This window comes from Drosophila elegans, unplaced genomic scaffold, assembly GCF_018152505.1.
Source record: "Drosophila elegans isolate 14027-0461.03 unplaced genomic scaffold, ASM1815250v1 contig_149, whole genome shotgun sequence".
Classification (NCBI taxonomy): Eukaryota; Metazoa; Arthropoda; class Insecta; order Diptera; family Drosophilidae; genus Drosophila; species Drosophila elegans.
The window spans coordinates 1497355-1511451 of NW_024545513.1; the positions used below are offsets into that span (position 1 = coordinate 1497355).

The 14097-nt window shown below is 34.5% G+C and overlaps 1 protein-coding gene across 6 annotated transcripts in view; it reads right to left on the minus strand.

Moving 5' to 3' along the window:
* Positions 1 to 13742, minus strand: part of LOC108137403 (palmitoyltransferase app) — a 41988-nt gene extending 28246 nt beyond the window's left edge. For all 6 annotated transcript variants that reach the window (XM_041707159.1, XM_041707157.1, XM_041707158.1 and 3 more), the window contains exons 1-2: positions 13387 to 13742; positions 11714 to 12370 (exon numbers count right to left, since the gene is read on the minus strand). In XM_041707159.1, the coding sequence (XP_041563093.1) occupies positions 11714 to 11805 (92 nt within the window). In that variant the 5' untranslated portion in view covers positions 11806 to 12370; positions 13387 to 13742. The remainder of the gene's footprint in view (positions 1 to 11713; positions 12371 to 13386) is intronic.
* Between the last annotated feature and the right edge of the window lie 355 nt (positions 13743 to 14097).

Below are 14097 nucleotides of genomic sequence, written 5' to 3' on the forward strand. Positions count from 1 at the left end.
AATGCAGTCCTTGAAATGCTTTTAACACAAATTACAAACAACATTTAATTGGGTCGAGTGGTGGGCTTTTCCAGAGGGTGTGCGGAGCGGAGCCTCACTGTACTGACCCAAAGTGGTTACTTTGCCACAGTTCTCTCTTATTTTTGCACTCTGTCTATATTTTTACCCAAATACCTATATTCTGTGAAAGACTAAACTGAGTTTATCCCTTCTGCCAACCTTCCAACCCCTTTATTCTCGTACTTTTCTATTATTTTACGTCACCTGCAAATTTTCTTTTGATGAAAGTTGTCAGAGCAACAAAACGGAAATTAAATTACTTCAATTTTGTGTAATTAACGTCACTTTCACTTGGCAAACACAACCCCTTTTTCCCCAACTTTTTTTTTTTGTTTCCAACCATTTTCCTACAATTATCTAGCTCTTGGCTTGGTTAAGTTTGAGTTAAAGAGAGTTAGCATAGAGTTGAAGTTAGTTTCTTGTTTGATATATGTATAAAGCTGATTTAATTGCTTTAGACTTTTTATTCAGTACATTTTAACTAGTTTTTGAAGCATATGAATTGTTTTCTAATGATAACTTTTTTTTTTTAAGTTGGTATATTATATAAATGCATGCCTAACCAATATAGTTTTAGATATTTACTTATTTGGCGCTAAAAATCCCAGAAATTGTATTGTTCCATGTGTGAAATGGGGGCGGTGAAAGCGGTGGAATTAGGGGGTGGGATATGGGAGCATAGGGGTTTCAAACTTAACGACACAAACAAACGCAAACGCAAACGCAAACGCAAACAGAAAAAGCGAAACAGCGAGGAATAATCATCACTCTGAGTGGCGCGGCTCTTGAATTTCAATGAGGTGTGGGGGTGGTAGTGGGGTTGGCGTGGGTGGCTAAAACTATTGTCCAAACTGTTGTTGTGACGCAGTTGTGTTGCCGTAGTTTTTATCGTTGTTGCTTTCCCACTCCTATATTTTTTGTTATTGTTATGTAGCAACAGTTTTAGTGCCCTGCCATGTTTTACAAAAAATTTTTTTTCCCTGTAGCTTTGTGTTTTGCCTTGCCGACCTTTTTTTTGGTGATAGTAACAAAGGCAACCTGTGGCATTGAGTGGGAAAATACAAAAAAAGAAAATTCATATAAAAAGCAAAGGCTAGCGAAACGGGAAAAACTAGCCCTCATGAAATATATTCCGTAATTGGACTTTTGCCAAACCAACCTGAACGAACCTCTTTATCCGAATTTTCTACACCGCACATACATACACCCATATCAGATGACGTCGCGGGCTAATCAAACAAAAGCTGAAAACTATGGGAGCACTATACACTGTGGAATAATAACCCATAACTATATTTTATTACATTTTATTTCAGTTAATAGTATACTTAAATGGATAGGCTTTCCGTAGCTCAAAGAAGTTGGGTCGACTAAAATCGAATTTTCGAAATTTGAAAAGCGGAATCGTTTGCCCATTTTTTGCCCACTTTTGCCCACCAATTAGTTTTTTTTGCCCACCTCCAGTTTTGAAAATATGGGAAGTTCGAAAATTTTCGAAGATTTTCGAAAACATAAAAGTTGACTTTTTTAAATTTTTTTTTTTTAATCGCAAGAGAATCGTTTGCCCACGTTTGCCCACCTTTTAGAATTTTGAAAAAGTAAAAACTTTAAAAAATATTGAACTTTTAAGTTTTCATAACTTTTTACCAAATAAAAAATCATTTGCCGAAGGCAAAAAAACAATTTTTTCGAAAAAATAAAAACTGCCCATGTTTGCCCACCTCTTAAAATTTCAGAATCTAAAAAAAAATTCGTTTTTCCACCTCTTAAAATATGATTTTTTAGCAAAAAACGTTTGCCGACGGCTTTTAAACAGCCTTGTCCGAAAAAAAAATTTGCCCACCCATTAAAAATAGTTTTTTCAAAAAAATAAAAGATGCCCATGATTGCCCACCTCTTAAAATTTAAGAATTTAAAAAAAAATCGTTTGCCCACCTCTTAAAAATATGTTTTTTCAACAAAAAACGTTTGCCCACCTCTTAAAAATTAATTTTTCCGACAAAAGTCGTTTGCCCACCCCTTAAAAATAGTTTTTTCGAAAAAATAAAAACTGCCCATGTTTGCCCACCTCTTAAAATTTAAGAATTTAAAAAAAAAATCGTTTGCCCACCTCTTAAAAATTAGTTTTTTAACAAAAATCATTTGCCGACGGCTTAAAAATAGCTTTTTTCGACAAAAGTCGTTTGCCCACCCATTAAAAATAGTTTTTTCAAAAAAATAAAAGATGCCCATGATTGCCCACCTCTTAAAATTTAAGAATTTAAAAAAAAATCGTTTGCCCACCTCTTAAAAATATGTTTTTTCAACAAAAAACGTTTGCCCACCTCTTAAAAATTAATTTTTCCGACAAAAGTCGTTTGCCCACCCCTTAAAAATAGTTTTTTCGAAAAAATAAAAACTGCCCATGTTTGCCCACCTCTTAAAATTTAAGAATTTAAAAAAAAAATCGTTTGCCCACCTCTTAAAAGTAATAACAAAGGTTTTTGGTTTTTTTGTCAATGACAGTAACCGGAAAGCAGTGTTCCGTTTTCGAGAAAACCAAAACCTAAAATAGGGATTTTTAGTTGCAATTTTTAGCAGGTAGTTATTTAAATATTTGAATCATTTTTAAACCTGAATGACTTGTTACATTAACGGTCTGCACGTTTTTTACCTGTCAAGGGGTTAAATTTGTTGACCAAAATTTGGGTTTTTTAACAGGTACCTATTTTGCAAACCTGCACAAATTTGGGATTGCATAATTTTTAACCTGAAACACTTGTTGCCTTTTTAAAAATCGTTATTCTCCTCGATTCTCATACTAGGTCTATAAATCGACACCAAGATTGCACAATAAGTCTATTTTTGTGTGAAAAGTGAAGTGAAAAGTTGTGCGCGATATTTGAAAACGCTTACCGTACGGAACTCTTTAAATCGCCTTTTGAAAACAAAGTGAATTAAAGTGAAGTGGCAAAGCACGAAATTCTAATAATCAGTGTTCTTGTTTTCATTTCGAGTTTCCTTGTGAATTTTGTTTAGAGTCTTTTTAAAGACTTGCAAAATTTTTAAGTTTTAATTTCCATTTTAATTGACCTGATATTGAATTTCGTGGCTTGTCATTTTTGTTGGTGCATAAGTGTCATCAGTGTTGTGACTATTCCTTCGTTTGAACACACAAGGAATTTAAGTGAAGTGGCATAGCACGAAATTCTAATAATAATTTCCTTGTAAATTTTGTTTACAGTCTTTTTAAAGACTTGCAAAAATTTTCAATATTTAAAATTTCACTTTAAATTTTTTTAATATTATAATTTCGTGACTTGTCATTTGTGTTGGTGTAGTGACTATTCCTTTGTAAAGACTTACAAGGAATTTAAGTGAAGTGGCATAGCACGAAATTTTAATATAATCAGTATCATTGAGCTCATGTTGTTTCCTTGTAAATTTTGTTTAAAGTCTATTTAAAGTCTTGTAAAATTTTCAAGTTTTAATTTCTGTTTTAAATTTCAATTTCAATCAGTTTTAAATTTATATTTTAAAGATTAATTACATTTTTCTTTTGATAGACTGACTTGGTATTAGAAATTCGTGCCACTGTTACTTGCATTAAATTTAAATTTGTCTACGATATTTATAGTGAAATGTTTTAAAACCAAATCACAAGATATTACTCCTGGACAAACTGCAAGTATATATATATTATATTTTTATAATAATATTACTATACGTTTATCTACCAAAAAATATATATAATTTTTAATTTCTCTTTTTTTAAGCTAAATAAAATTCAAAAATTAAAAAAAAAAATATATAGATATAACTTAAAGTAATACATAAGATAGTTTTAATTCAAGACAAAACTTCTTAAAATTTAATTCCTTATTGTGTGTTTTTTTTGTACTCAATAAGTTTACCTTCTTCCAGTGATAAGTGCTTTAAATTATTTTTTATTTTGTCGCGCTAGCATAAATTATATAGCATACATAGAAAACTTATTTTTAAGCCTTTTACATTTTTTGGTGCACAGTGTTTATAAAGTGTTGGTGTGTGTTTTTACTTAAATTGTTGTGAAGTTTTTAAGGATTTCCTGACACAATGCCGGCCAAGTCAACTGTTCTTCTCCCCGCCTTAGTGGATGTACTTTGCAGCCTAAACATTTTTACGGAAACTGGTGCTCTTAAGCCAAGAAACCATGATGTGTGGATGGAAGCCAGTAAGCGGTTGCAAGGAATGATCAGTGCAAAGACTCTGAATTTCTATGCCCGAGTTAACCGGAACGATGTGGTTACTATGGTAAAACAACGATGTGGCATAACGCAGCCGGACAATACTGCAAATAGTACAACATTGAATTGGACGGCGGCTGAGGACGACCCGGAGTTCCAGATTATAGAACCTAAAAAAAACGGACCTTTGCCCATTCTTTACTTTAACCTGCATTTGGACGAAGAAGTGTGGAGACCAATTGCCCCTAAGGTGGATCAAAAAATGGAATTGCGATCAAAGACCTATCTGCATCCTAACTGGACGGATACTATTGCCAAGTACTTGTATAAAAAAGTTCCCCTGCCTTGTGCCTTCAGTTTTAAAAAGGCTAAAATATCGGACAAAGAGGATAGTATATGGCTACGGATCGAGGGTCACTGCAGTGAGTGCAATTCCACTTTTAAAGGACATTGCCTGGTGGAACCTGAACAAAATTGTGGCATCTTAATATCTGTTTCGGTACCAGATACACGAGGAATTCCACATGATAAAAAACGACGATGCACAGGATCCAGACGACTAGAGATAGGAAAGGAACTGATTTTGAAAAAAGCTGCGGTTTGGAGAAAGGAAGCAACCAAGGATATGAGTGATGACGACGCTGAACCAAACTATATTCCGAAATTGCCCACACTTCGAAAACTTCGTGAAGAGGCCATTAATAGGCACCTAGGAATAACCAAGGATTGGGATCCAATTTCGTCTTTATACCTCAAAAAATATGAGGGTGAATTGGCAGGATGCATAATGGATATCGGATTGGATGAATTTTTCTGCATTTACTGCACAGGAGCTCAAATTAAAACATACATTTCAAGGATCAAAAATATAAAAAAAATTTGTGTCGACGCCACTGGAAGTGTTGTTTTACCAATCGCGAAACCGAACGGGGATACGAGTTATGTGTTTTTATATCAAATTGTGATGCACGGTGATGACAGTATATTTCCAGTGTTTCAAATGCTTTCGGCCAAGCATGATACTGCTAGTATTCAATTCTGGCTCAGTCGATTTATCTCAAAATCTGGACGATTCCCACCGGAGGTTGTGTGCGACTTCTCCTTGGCGCTACTTAATGGAATAAGCTTGAGTTTTAATGACTGCCGTTTAAATGAATATCTAGCGACTTGCTTCCGATGTCTCTCTAACGAAGAAAATATGCAACTGCCTCGAAGCTACATACGACTTGACATCGCCCACCTTATAAAAATGATGTGCCGAAAAAACGTTTTTAAAGGAAAATTACCAAACGTAAAGGATTTTTACATAAGATGCATTGGTGTGGCTACGACATGTGAAACCAAGGAAAGTTTTGCTCGGATGATGAAATCAATGCTGATTGTTGCGCTTAGCGAAGCCTCCGGGGAAAACATTGAAGGGGAATATCTGCCAAGCGAAAAAAACGAAAAGTATCTCCTCACACGCATCGCCACTTTTACTGCTCCGGAATATGACTACCAGGAAAATGAATGGTTACCAGAAGAACAGGAGGAAATGGATGGAGATATAGCCCACTTCATAAATAAAATCCAAAAATCCGCAGAGAAGAAAGCGTCCAAGTGCAAATCTGTAAGCTGTCGACCAAACCCCTATTTTTTGCCTGAGTTGGTGCAGCAGCTTTTGAAATTGGGACGATACTTTATACTGTGGACAAATGTCATGAAGGACAAATTTTCCTCAAAGTACGATGTGGGTTCTTCGGCGCTGGTGGAAGCATACTTCAAGGATTTAAAAAACTCGGACATGAGTATATTCAACCGACCAGTGCGGGCTGATAAATTTGTGGTGCAACATATTCGTTGCATTGAATCGGTCTGCAAACTGGAACGTGCGGCGATGAAACGAAAATGTTACACAGTACCAGTTTTTATTAAAAAAATAAAAGAAAACGCGCTTCAAAATGAAAAGGAATCCTTGGGCGATATTTCAAATGAAGACGACGTGGAATATCTATTAAAAGAAGAGAACTGGAAGGTTAAAAATAACACCACAAAACTACCAGAATATAATATCAAGGAAGACGACTTTGGAAATGTAAATAACAAAAGTAAAAATAATGGATTACACGACGGAGCTAATCAAAAGTCCAGAGGGAAATACCTAAAGGAGTGTCCTAATGTGGATTTGCTGTACAATCGACCACATCGAAGAAAAAGGGACGAGATCTTGCATAACGGCGGAGCAATGGGTCCAGTGTGGATTGGAACACGATCGATCCAATTCAAAAACACTTGCCCATTCGACTCTCTTGTGGAAATATTGTCGACAGCCTATATGGACAATTTTGTTTACAAGCGCCAGATGGACTCGATTTATACGGACAACCTAACAGTGGACTTTATTAAAAAATATGCTTCCGAGGGAATTTCTTCTGGCCTCTACTGCGATAGAGGCTTGATATTAATAAGTTTTTTTGAAGAAAAAAATCGGGTTGTTAAATGTGACGCTAATATAGGCTCATTTATAAGCCAAGTGCTTAGTGGAATACCCAGTGCTTCAATACGCCGGTCGCATGAATTGAGCGAAGTAAGTAAGTGCGACAACCTCGAAAATGTGATAAATAGATTGGAGCTTGTAGACGCTGAGCAAGTGAGCAGACTCGGCCTACACGGTGCACTGGTTGCATTCATAAAGGAATTTTTCTACAGATATAATGAAAATTGCACGAGATGCGGTGAAAAGCTGATCCTTGAAATAGATCCAGGTCCTCATATCATCATTGACTTGGAATTCGCAATGGAAAGTACATTTCACAAAATATTTAAAACGGATGCAACAGGATCGGCAACATTACTGGAACTACCACTTGAAATTTCTGTGAAAAACCAAAGATATATACTGAGCGGAGCTATTGAATACATTCCCTCGACAGGTACGAGCATAGGACATTATATCGCACATTGCCGAAGAATAACTGGATTTTGGGAACTTCATAATGATATGTCCAGACAGTGGCGGAAATCTACAGCATCGGATACTAAGATGGCGATCCACATAGTTATATATACTCGGACCGAGTAGCTTCTCAGCCATACGGATTTATTATAACAATATAACATGTTAATATAAGGTATCTATTTAAGAAATAAAATATACAGTTTTTGTTAAAAACTAAACTTTTTTTTACTGGGTGGGCAAACGACTTTTGTCGAAAAAAGCTATTTTTAAGCCGTCGGCAAATGATTTTTGTTAAAAAACTAATTTTTAAGAGGTGGGCAAACGATTTTTTTTTTAAATTCTTAAATTTTAAGAGGTGGGCAAACATGGGCAGTTTTTATTTTTTCGAAAAAACTATTTTTAAGGGGTGGGCAAACGACTTTTGTCGGAAAAATTAATTTTTAAGAGGTGGGCAAACGTTTTTTGTTGAAAAAACATATTTTTAAGAGGTGGGCAAACGATTTTTTTTAAATTCTTAAATTTTAAGAGGTGGGCAATCATGGGCATCTTTTATTTTTTTGAAAAAACTATTTTTAATGGGTGGGCAAACGACTTTTGTCGAAAAAAGCTATTTTTAAGCCGTCGGCAAATGATTTTTGTTAAAAAACTAATTTTTAAGAGGTGGGCAAACGATTTTTTTTTAAATTCTTAAATTTTAAGAGGTGGGCAAACATGGGCAGTTTTTATTTTTTCGAAAAAACTATTTTTAAGGGGTGGGCAAACGACTTTTGTCGGAAAAATTAATTTTTAAGAGGTGGGCAAACGTTTTTTGTTGAAAAAACATATTTTTAAGAGGTGGGCAAACGATTTTTTTTTAAATTCTTAAATTTTAAGAGGTGGGCAATCATGGGCATCTTTTATTTTTTTGAAAAAACTATTTTTAATGGGTGGGCAAACGACTTTTGTCGAAAAAAGCTATTTTTAAGCCGTCGGCAAATGATTTTTGTTAAAAAACTAATTTTTAAGAGGTGGGCAAACGATTTTTTTTTAAATTCTTAAATTTTAAGAGGTGGGCAAACATGGGCAGTTTTTATTTTTTCGAAAAAACTATTTTTAAGGGGTGGGCAAACGACTTTTGTCGGAAAAATTAATTTTTAAGAGGTGGGCAAACGTTTTTTGTTGAAAAAACATATTTTTAAGAGGTGGGCAAACGATTTTTTTTAAATTCTTAAATTTTAAGAGGTGGGCAATCATGGGCATCTTTTATTTTTTTGAAAAAACTATTTTTAATGGGTGGGCAAATTTTTTTTTCGGACAAGGCTGTTTAAAAGCCGTCGGCAAACGTTTTTTGCTAAAAAATCATATTTTAAGAGGTGGAAAAACGATTTTTTTTTTTAGATTCTGAAATTTTAAGAGGTGGGCAAACATGGGCAGTTTTTATTTTTTCGAAAAAATTGTTTTTTTGCCTTCGGCAAATGATTTTTTATTTGGTAAAAAGTTATGAAAACTTAAAAGTTCAATATTTTTTAAAGTTTTTACTTTTTCAAAATTCTAAAAGGTGGGCAAACGTGGGCAAACGATTCTCTTGCGATTAAAAAAAAAAAATTTAAAAAAGTCAACTTTTATGTTTTCGAAAATCTTCGAAAATTTTCGAACTTCCCATATTTTCAAAACTGGGGGTGGGCAAAAAAAACTAATTGGTGGGCAAAAGTGGGCAAAAAATGGGCAAACGATTCCGCTTTTCAAATTTCGAAAATTCGATTTTAGTCGACCCAACTTCTTTGAGCTGCTTTCCGTGCGCTCACCAAATGTCTGCTATAAAGTTGTAAGCCCATGAATATTATTAACTACTTAGGTTTATTATATTCGTGGGCTTACTTAGAACACTATTATAAATGCAAAACCATCATCACGATTTAAGAAATTTTACTACTCTAACTATATTGTGGAAATTACCATTAATAAGAGTATAAAAAAACATTTTGTTACCTGTTAAATGCTTATATTTATTTAATTTTTTTTTTAAATTTATTTCAATACCATTATCACGATTTATATACAAACTATTTGATTGCAATTGCCATCTATAAAGGTATACAAAGCGTTCCCTATTAAATGCTTATATTTGTTTATTTAATTTTGTTTTCATGCGCTTGTCGTTATTTATTTATTTTAAACAGGAGGTCCACTATCACAATGTTTTCAGTGTGTCTGGAGCCGAGGCTGGCTTTTGAGCCTAGGCGATATTTAATACGTCTGCCGCGTACCCAAAACTCAAGATAACAACAAAGCACAAAGGGAAACCAGCAGGAGGAAGGCATAATTAAATAAACAAATTCCCAAACTAGGCAACAGGGGAGGCAAACAAAGTGCAAAACTCAAGTGTCGCCGCAAGAGTCAAGTGAAAATGGAAAAGTGCGGGGAAAAAGGAGGCGGCCGGGGGCGTGGCCCTTCTCCTGTGACTGTGAATTACTCACCAGGCTAAAACAAAGAGTCAGTCAGCACCAGCATAGATAACAGTAACAAAGGGAGCCCCAAAAAAGGCAAAACCAGAACAAAGGTAGCAGAAAAGTACACAGAAAGAAAAGAATATTGATTACAACATAATTCCTAAGTCATATATTAGTTATGTGACTTTTTATATATTATAGATAATTATTTTGATTTGTATTAGAAGTAAGCTTTTTAACTTCAAAGATTCCAAATCAGCACGCCAACTAGTTAAATATTTTTAAAATAATCAATAAAATCTACATTCTTTTCTGAGTGCTGGAAAAAAAGGTAAGGACTTATAAGCCACACATTAGGTGAAGAATGATAGAGAACCAAAAGTTCTCTAGATAATGTTCGAAAAGCCAAACGGAACAATTGCCATTGCAATTGACCACAAAGAATTCGTCATTAAATGGACGTTACTGGAAAAACGAGAGGGAAAACAGGGGGAAAATTGTGCGGTAAAAGGAGGAAAGAGCTCAGGGGCCACAGACGAAATGTCCGGGGGTCTGAAACTGACTGCTTAATTGCTATTTTGGTTTTGTTTCATGTGCTAATTGTGCACATGCTATGCAAATTTGTTGCTCCCTTGGTCTTCTCGTCGTCTCCAAAAAATACAAAATAACAACAAAAGTGTTTATACCAAGTGAGATATCACGATGTGGCTAACAGCGAAACAACTCAATTTCAAAATAATGAATAATTTAGCGTGAGTCTAAGCTAAAAGTCACAAATTGTTTAAACCGAAAGGAAATCAACTTGAAAATATAATTAAAATGGAATTGTGGTTTCTTGTTAAATTAAAAGTAAAAATATATTGTATTTGTTTTGCAAATTAATGATGCGTTATGCGTTTACTTAAAATATAATTAAAAAATGATTTATTTATTATACCAAATTTCCTTTAACATTCGCACCGAATGATAAAGAAAATGTAGTTTACAAATTACAAATTTTACAAATCATATAAAATCATTTCTTTAACAGATGTAGTTAAACTTAGTTTTTAATAATCATGACTTCTTCATGGCATATACGAAAAGTATGTCAATGTTGCCAGTTCCGCCACGTGCATCATTTTTTTCGATCCATTTTCCCCTCGGGATTTTAAAAACAAAAATTTTTTACGACCAAAATACATGAAAACAATTTGCGAAAAAAAAGCAAAAAGCAAAAACCGCAGAGCAACTGCAAATTGCGTGCCAAATAGGGGGATGCGGGCGGGAAAATGGCGTCTGCGAGATGACTAAGACAAGGAAAATTGACGGGGGGAAAGCGGGGAAAATGGGGGCAGACTGGATAAAAACGAGCTGCTGTCCCACATATAATAATGCATTACAGTCCGACGTTATAATCCACGAAAATGCGAGCAAAATAAATAAAGTGGCAGCAACAAAACTTCAAAGAGGGAGGTGGGTGGAAGACTGGCTGGTGGGTTGTGGGCGGCAGACTAAGGCCGTAGGGTCTTCTTGGATTACGCTACTCCGCTGCCAAAATGCGCCTGTGTGACTTCAGTAAATATTGCTTAAGGCGCATCCAATATTCATGAACTTCTCGCAAACTCATAGAACAACATACAATAGTTCCACTAACAGATTGCTTTAGTTCTATAACAATGGAAAAACTTTCACTGAAAAAGGGTCTTTGAAAATACAAGTGAGGGATGGACACTTGTTTAAATAATTTTTATAAGAATTATATGTAAGCCTCTATTTCTGTCTGTTAAATAGAGTTTTTATTTTAACAATTTAGTGTTTGCACCAATAATAGGAAGATATATAAAGAATATTTTATAGCACTTTATAATTTTAAAATGTTTTAAGGAAATTATTTAAGGTTGTTATTCTTACTTATTTACAATAAGTAATTTTAGAAGAAATAGGAAAGACAGGACAGATATTTTTAGTCAAAGGTATTTTGCCCCCTACAATTACTTTGAAATTACTTTCAAAATTCCAAAAAAATCTATTCTTTGTGTTATAAAATTATTTAAACTTATAATTGGTCTAAAAAAATTGAATAATATAAATTAACTTACGGATAGAAGAAGAAGAGAAATGTGGTCAAAAGCAGCACAATCCAGGCGAAAGTCGCAGGAATGTAGCGCGTTTTCACATCGCATTTGGGCATTTTCTTATTTTCCTATTTGTTGGTACGCTTGTTGTTGTTGTTACTATTGTTGTTGTTGTTCTCGTATCAGTTGTTGTTGCAGTCTCACTTTATTGCTGTTTTGTTATTGTTGCTCTTGGCCAATGTTGTTGCTCTTTCTCTTGCTAATGTTGTTGTTGCTGTGTTGCAATGTCGTTGACCGTTTTTTTTTTCTTGGCAATGAAATGCGTTTTGCTGCTGTTGTTGTTGTCGCCTGATGTTGTTGGTTGATTGTGGTTGTTGTTGTTGTTGCTGTTGCCGCTTGATGACGTTTCTTGGCTTGGCTTTTCTCTCTCTCTCTCTCTAAGGGGGCGGGGGGCGGACAGAAAGGCGCGGGGGTCGGGGCAGAGAGAGAGGGGGGCGGGAAAAGAGCGAGATGGCGAGACGAAGCGGCGACGCGTGAAAACGGGATCGGCGACGGCTGCGTCAACGTCGACGTCGGCAGAGGCAGCGACGCCGGCAGCGCGGCTTTTAGATTCGCGGGAATCGGAAAATCGGGGAATATTTCAGCTACGACTTTTCAAAGTTCTGGCTTTTAAAACGGCTCCTGTTTTTAAAAATTAAAAAAAATATTTACGATTAGGCACACATAAAAAGAATAAATATCACTTGATTTTCACATTAAAAAACACCATATTTTCCATAGATAAAAACACACACACACTTGTATTTCAAAAATTAATATACCTAAAAATAGAACACGAACTTTATTTAAATTTAATTTAGCCCATGTGTTTGCTTTAGAAGATCCCAATATATTAGTGATGCCATTAAATGAACTATTATTTATGGATTTAATTTTGAATCCATTAATTTTAAAAATAATTTTACACGAAACAAAACAAGCAAAAAAACACAACATATATTTCGGAATTTAGCATAAGTTGTTTGTAATTTTTAAAAACATTTCAGAAATTTAAGATTATTTGGTATAAAATGTAAGAAATATTGTAGAACAAAATTTCAAAAATGTGTCACCGAACCACAATTTTTAAATTTAAATTTTTTAATTAATAAAAATAATTTTTCTCTTAGACTTGAATAAAATAGATTGGTTATATACAATCAAATCATTTTTATTTAATAAAAGAACATTCCTTTATTGGTATGAATTCTGAAATATTTTAATTTCATTTGCAAATCATTATATAATTTATTAATTAATAATTTATTTGTTTTGAATGCATGACTACTACTTAAACTTGAACTTAGCAATTTCCAAATATTATATACCGCCCGCCTTCGTTGTTTACATTAGTTTAAATTCCTGCCATTTGAGTTGTTTACTTTATTTTACATTTCTATAATTTATTCCAATTTGTTTGCGTTTCTCTCTCTTTCTCTCTTGTGGTCGAGAGCATAATTCTTGTTTTCCGTTTTTTGCTAAAATTCTCTTGATCTGTTGGTATTAGTGTTGGTATTAGTATTAGCACACCGTTTTAATTTTGATATCCAGGCAACGAAAATATAATACATAGATCGTTGACTTTCCCCTGTTTTTTTTCATACAACAATTTTCATTTTCGTGTGCGTTTTTTGTTCGCCTTTTTCGGTTTTCCCCACCTTTCTTCGTTCTCTTTTCCGCTGCTGCTTCTTCTGCCTTCTATCGCCCTCTCACTCGCTCTCTTTGCTCTTCACATATACCAACAAACACACACACTCACTCGACTCACGCACGCACGTTGTTGCTGCAACGTTTTTTTTGTTTTTTATTTCGGCGTCGCCTGCAATTTCGTTTTATTACTTGCTCTCGTTCGCACACACAGCAATCGGCGAACATTTAACTAGGCACTTTTCCGGTTTTGTGCGATTTTTCATTATTTTATGGGCGGCAGGGCGTGTGGATTACGAAAAAATAAATAAAAAAAAGCGGAGCGTACGCATAATTTCGTCGGTCGGTTCGATTTCGATAGCAGTGGCCGCTAGAGGTGGACAAATATCGATGCAACGTCGATGTCATCGATGTTTTCAAGACATCGGATATACGATACTATCGAGTTTACTTGAGATTTTTGTAACCATCGATACAATTGTCTGGGCAGGAAAGCACTACCGCTAAAAATAAGAGAGAGCGGGCTGCCAGATTGTCAACAAAGATACAAAAGCAGCCAAAATTAAATTATCAAAAAGACTTTAAAAAAAGCAATTTAAAGCTAATATACTCAAATAATTCTAAGCCAAAAATGTATTCTATTTATATAAAGGTACCCGCTTTAAAGAAGCCCAACAAAAACTTTTAACAAATCAATTAAAAATAAATAAAGAACATTTTTA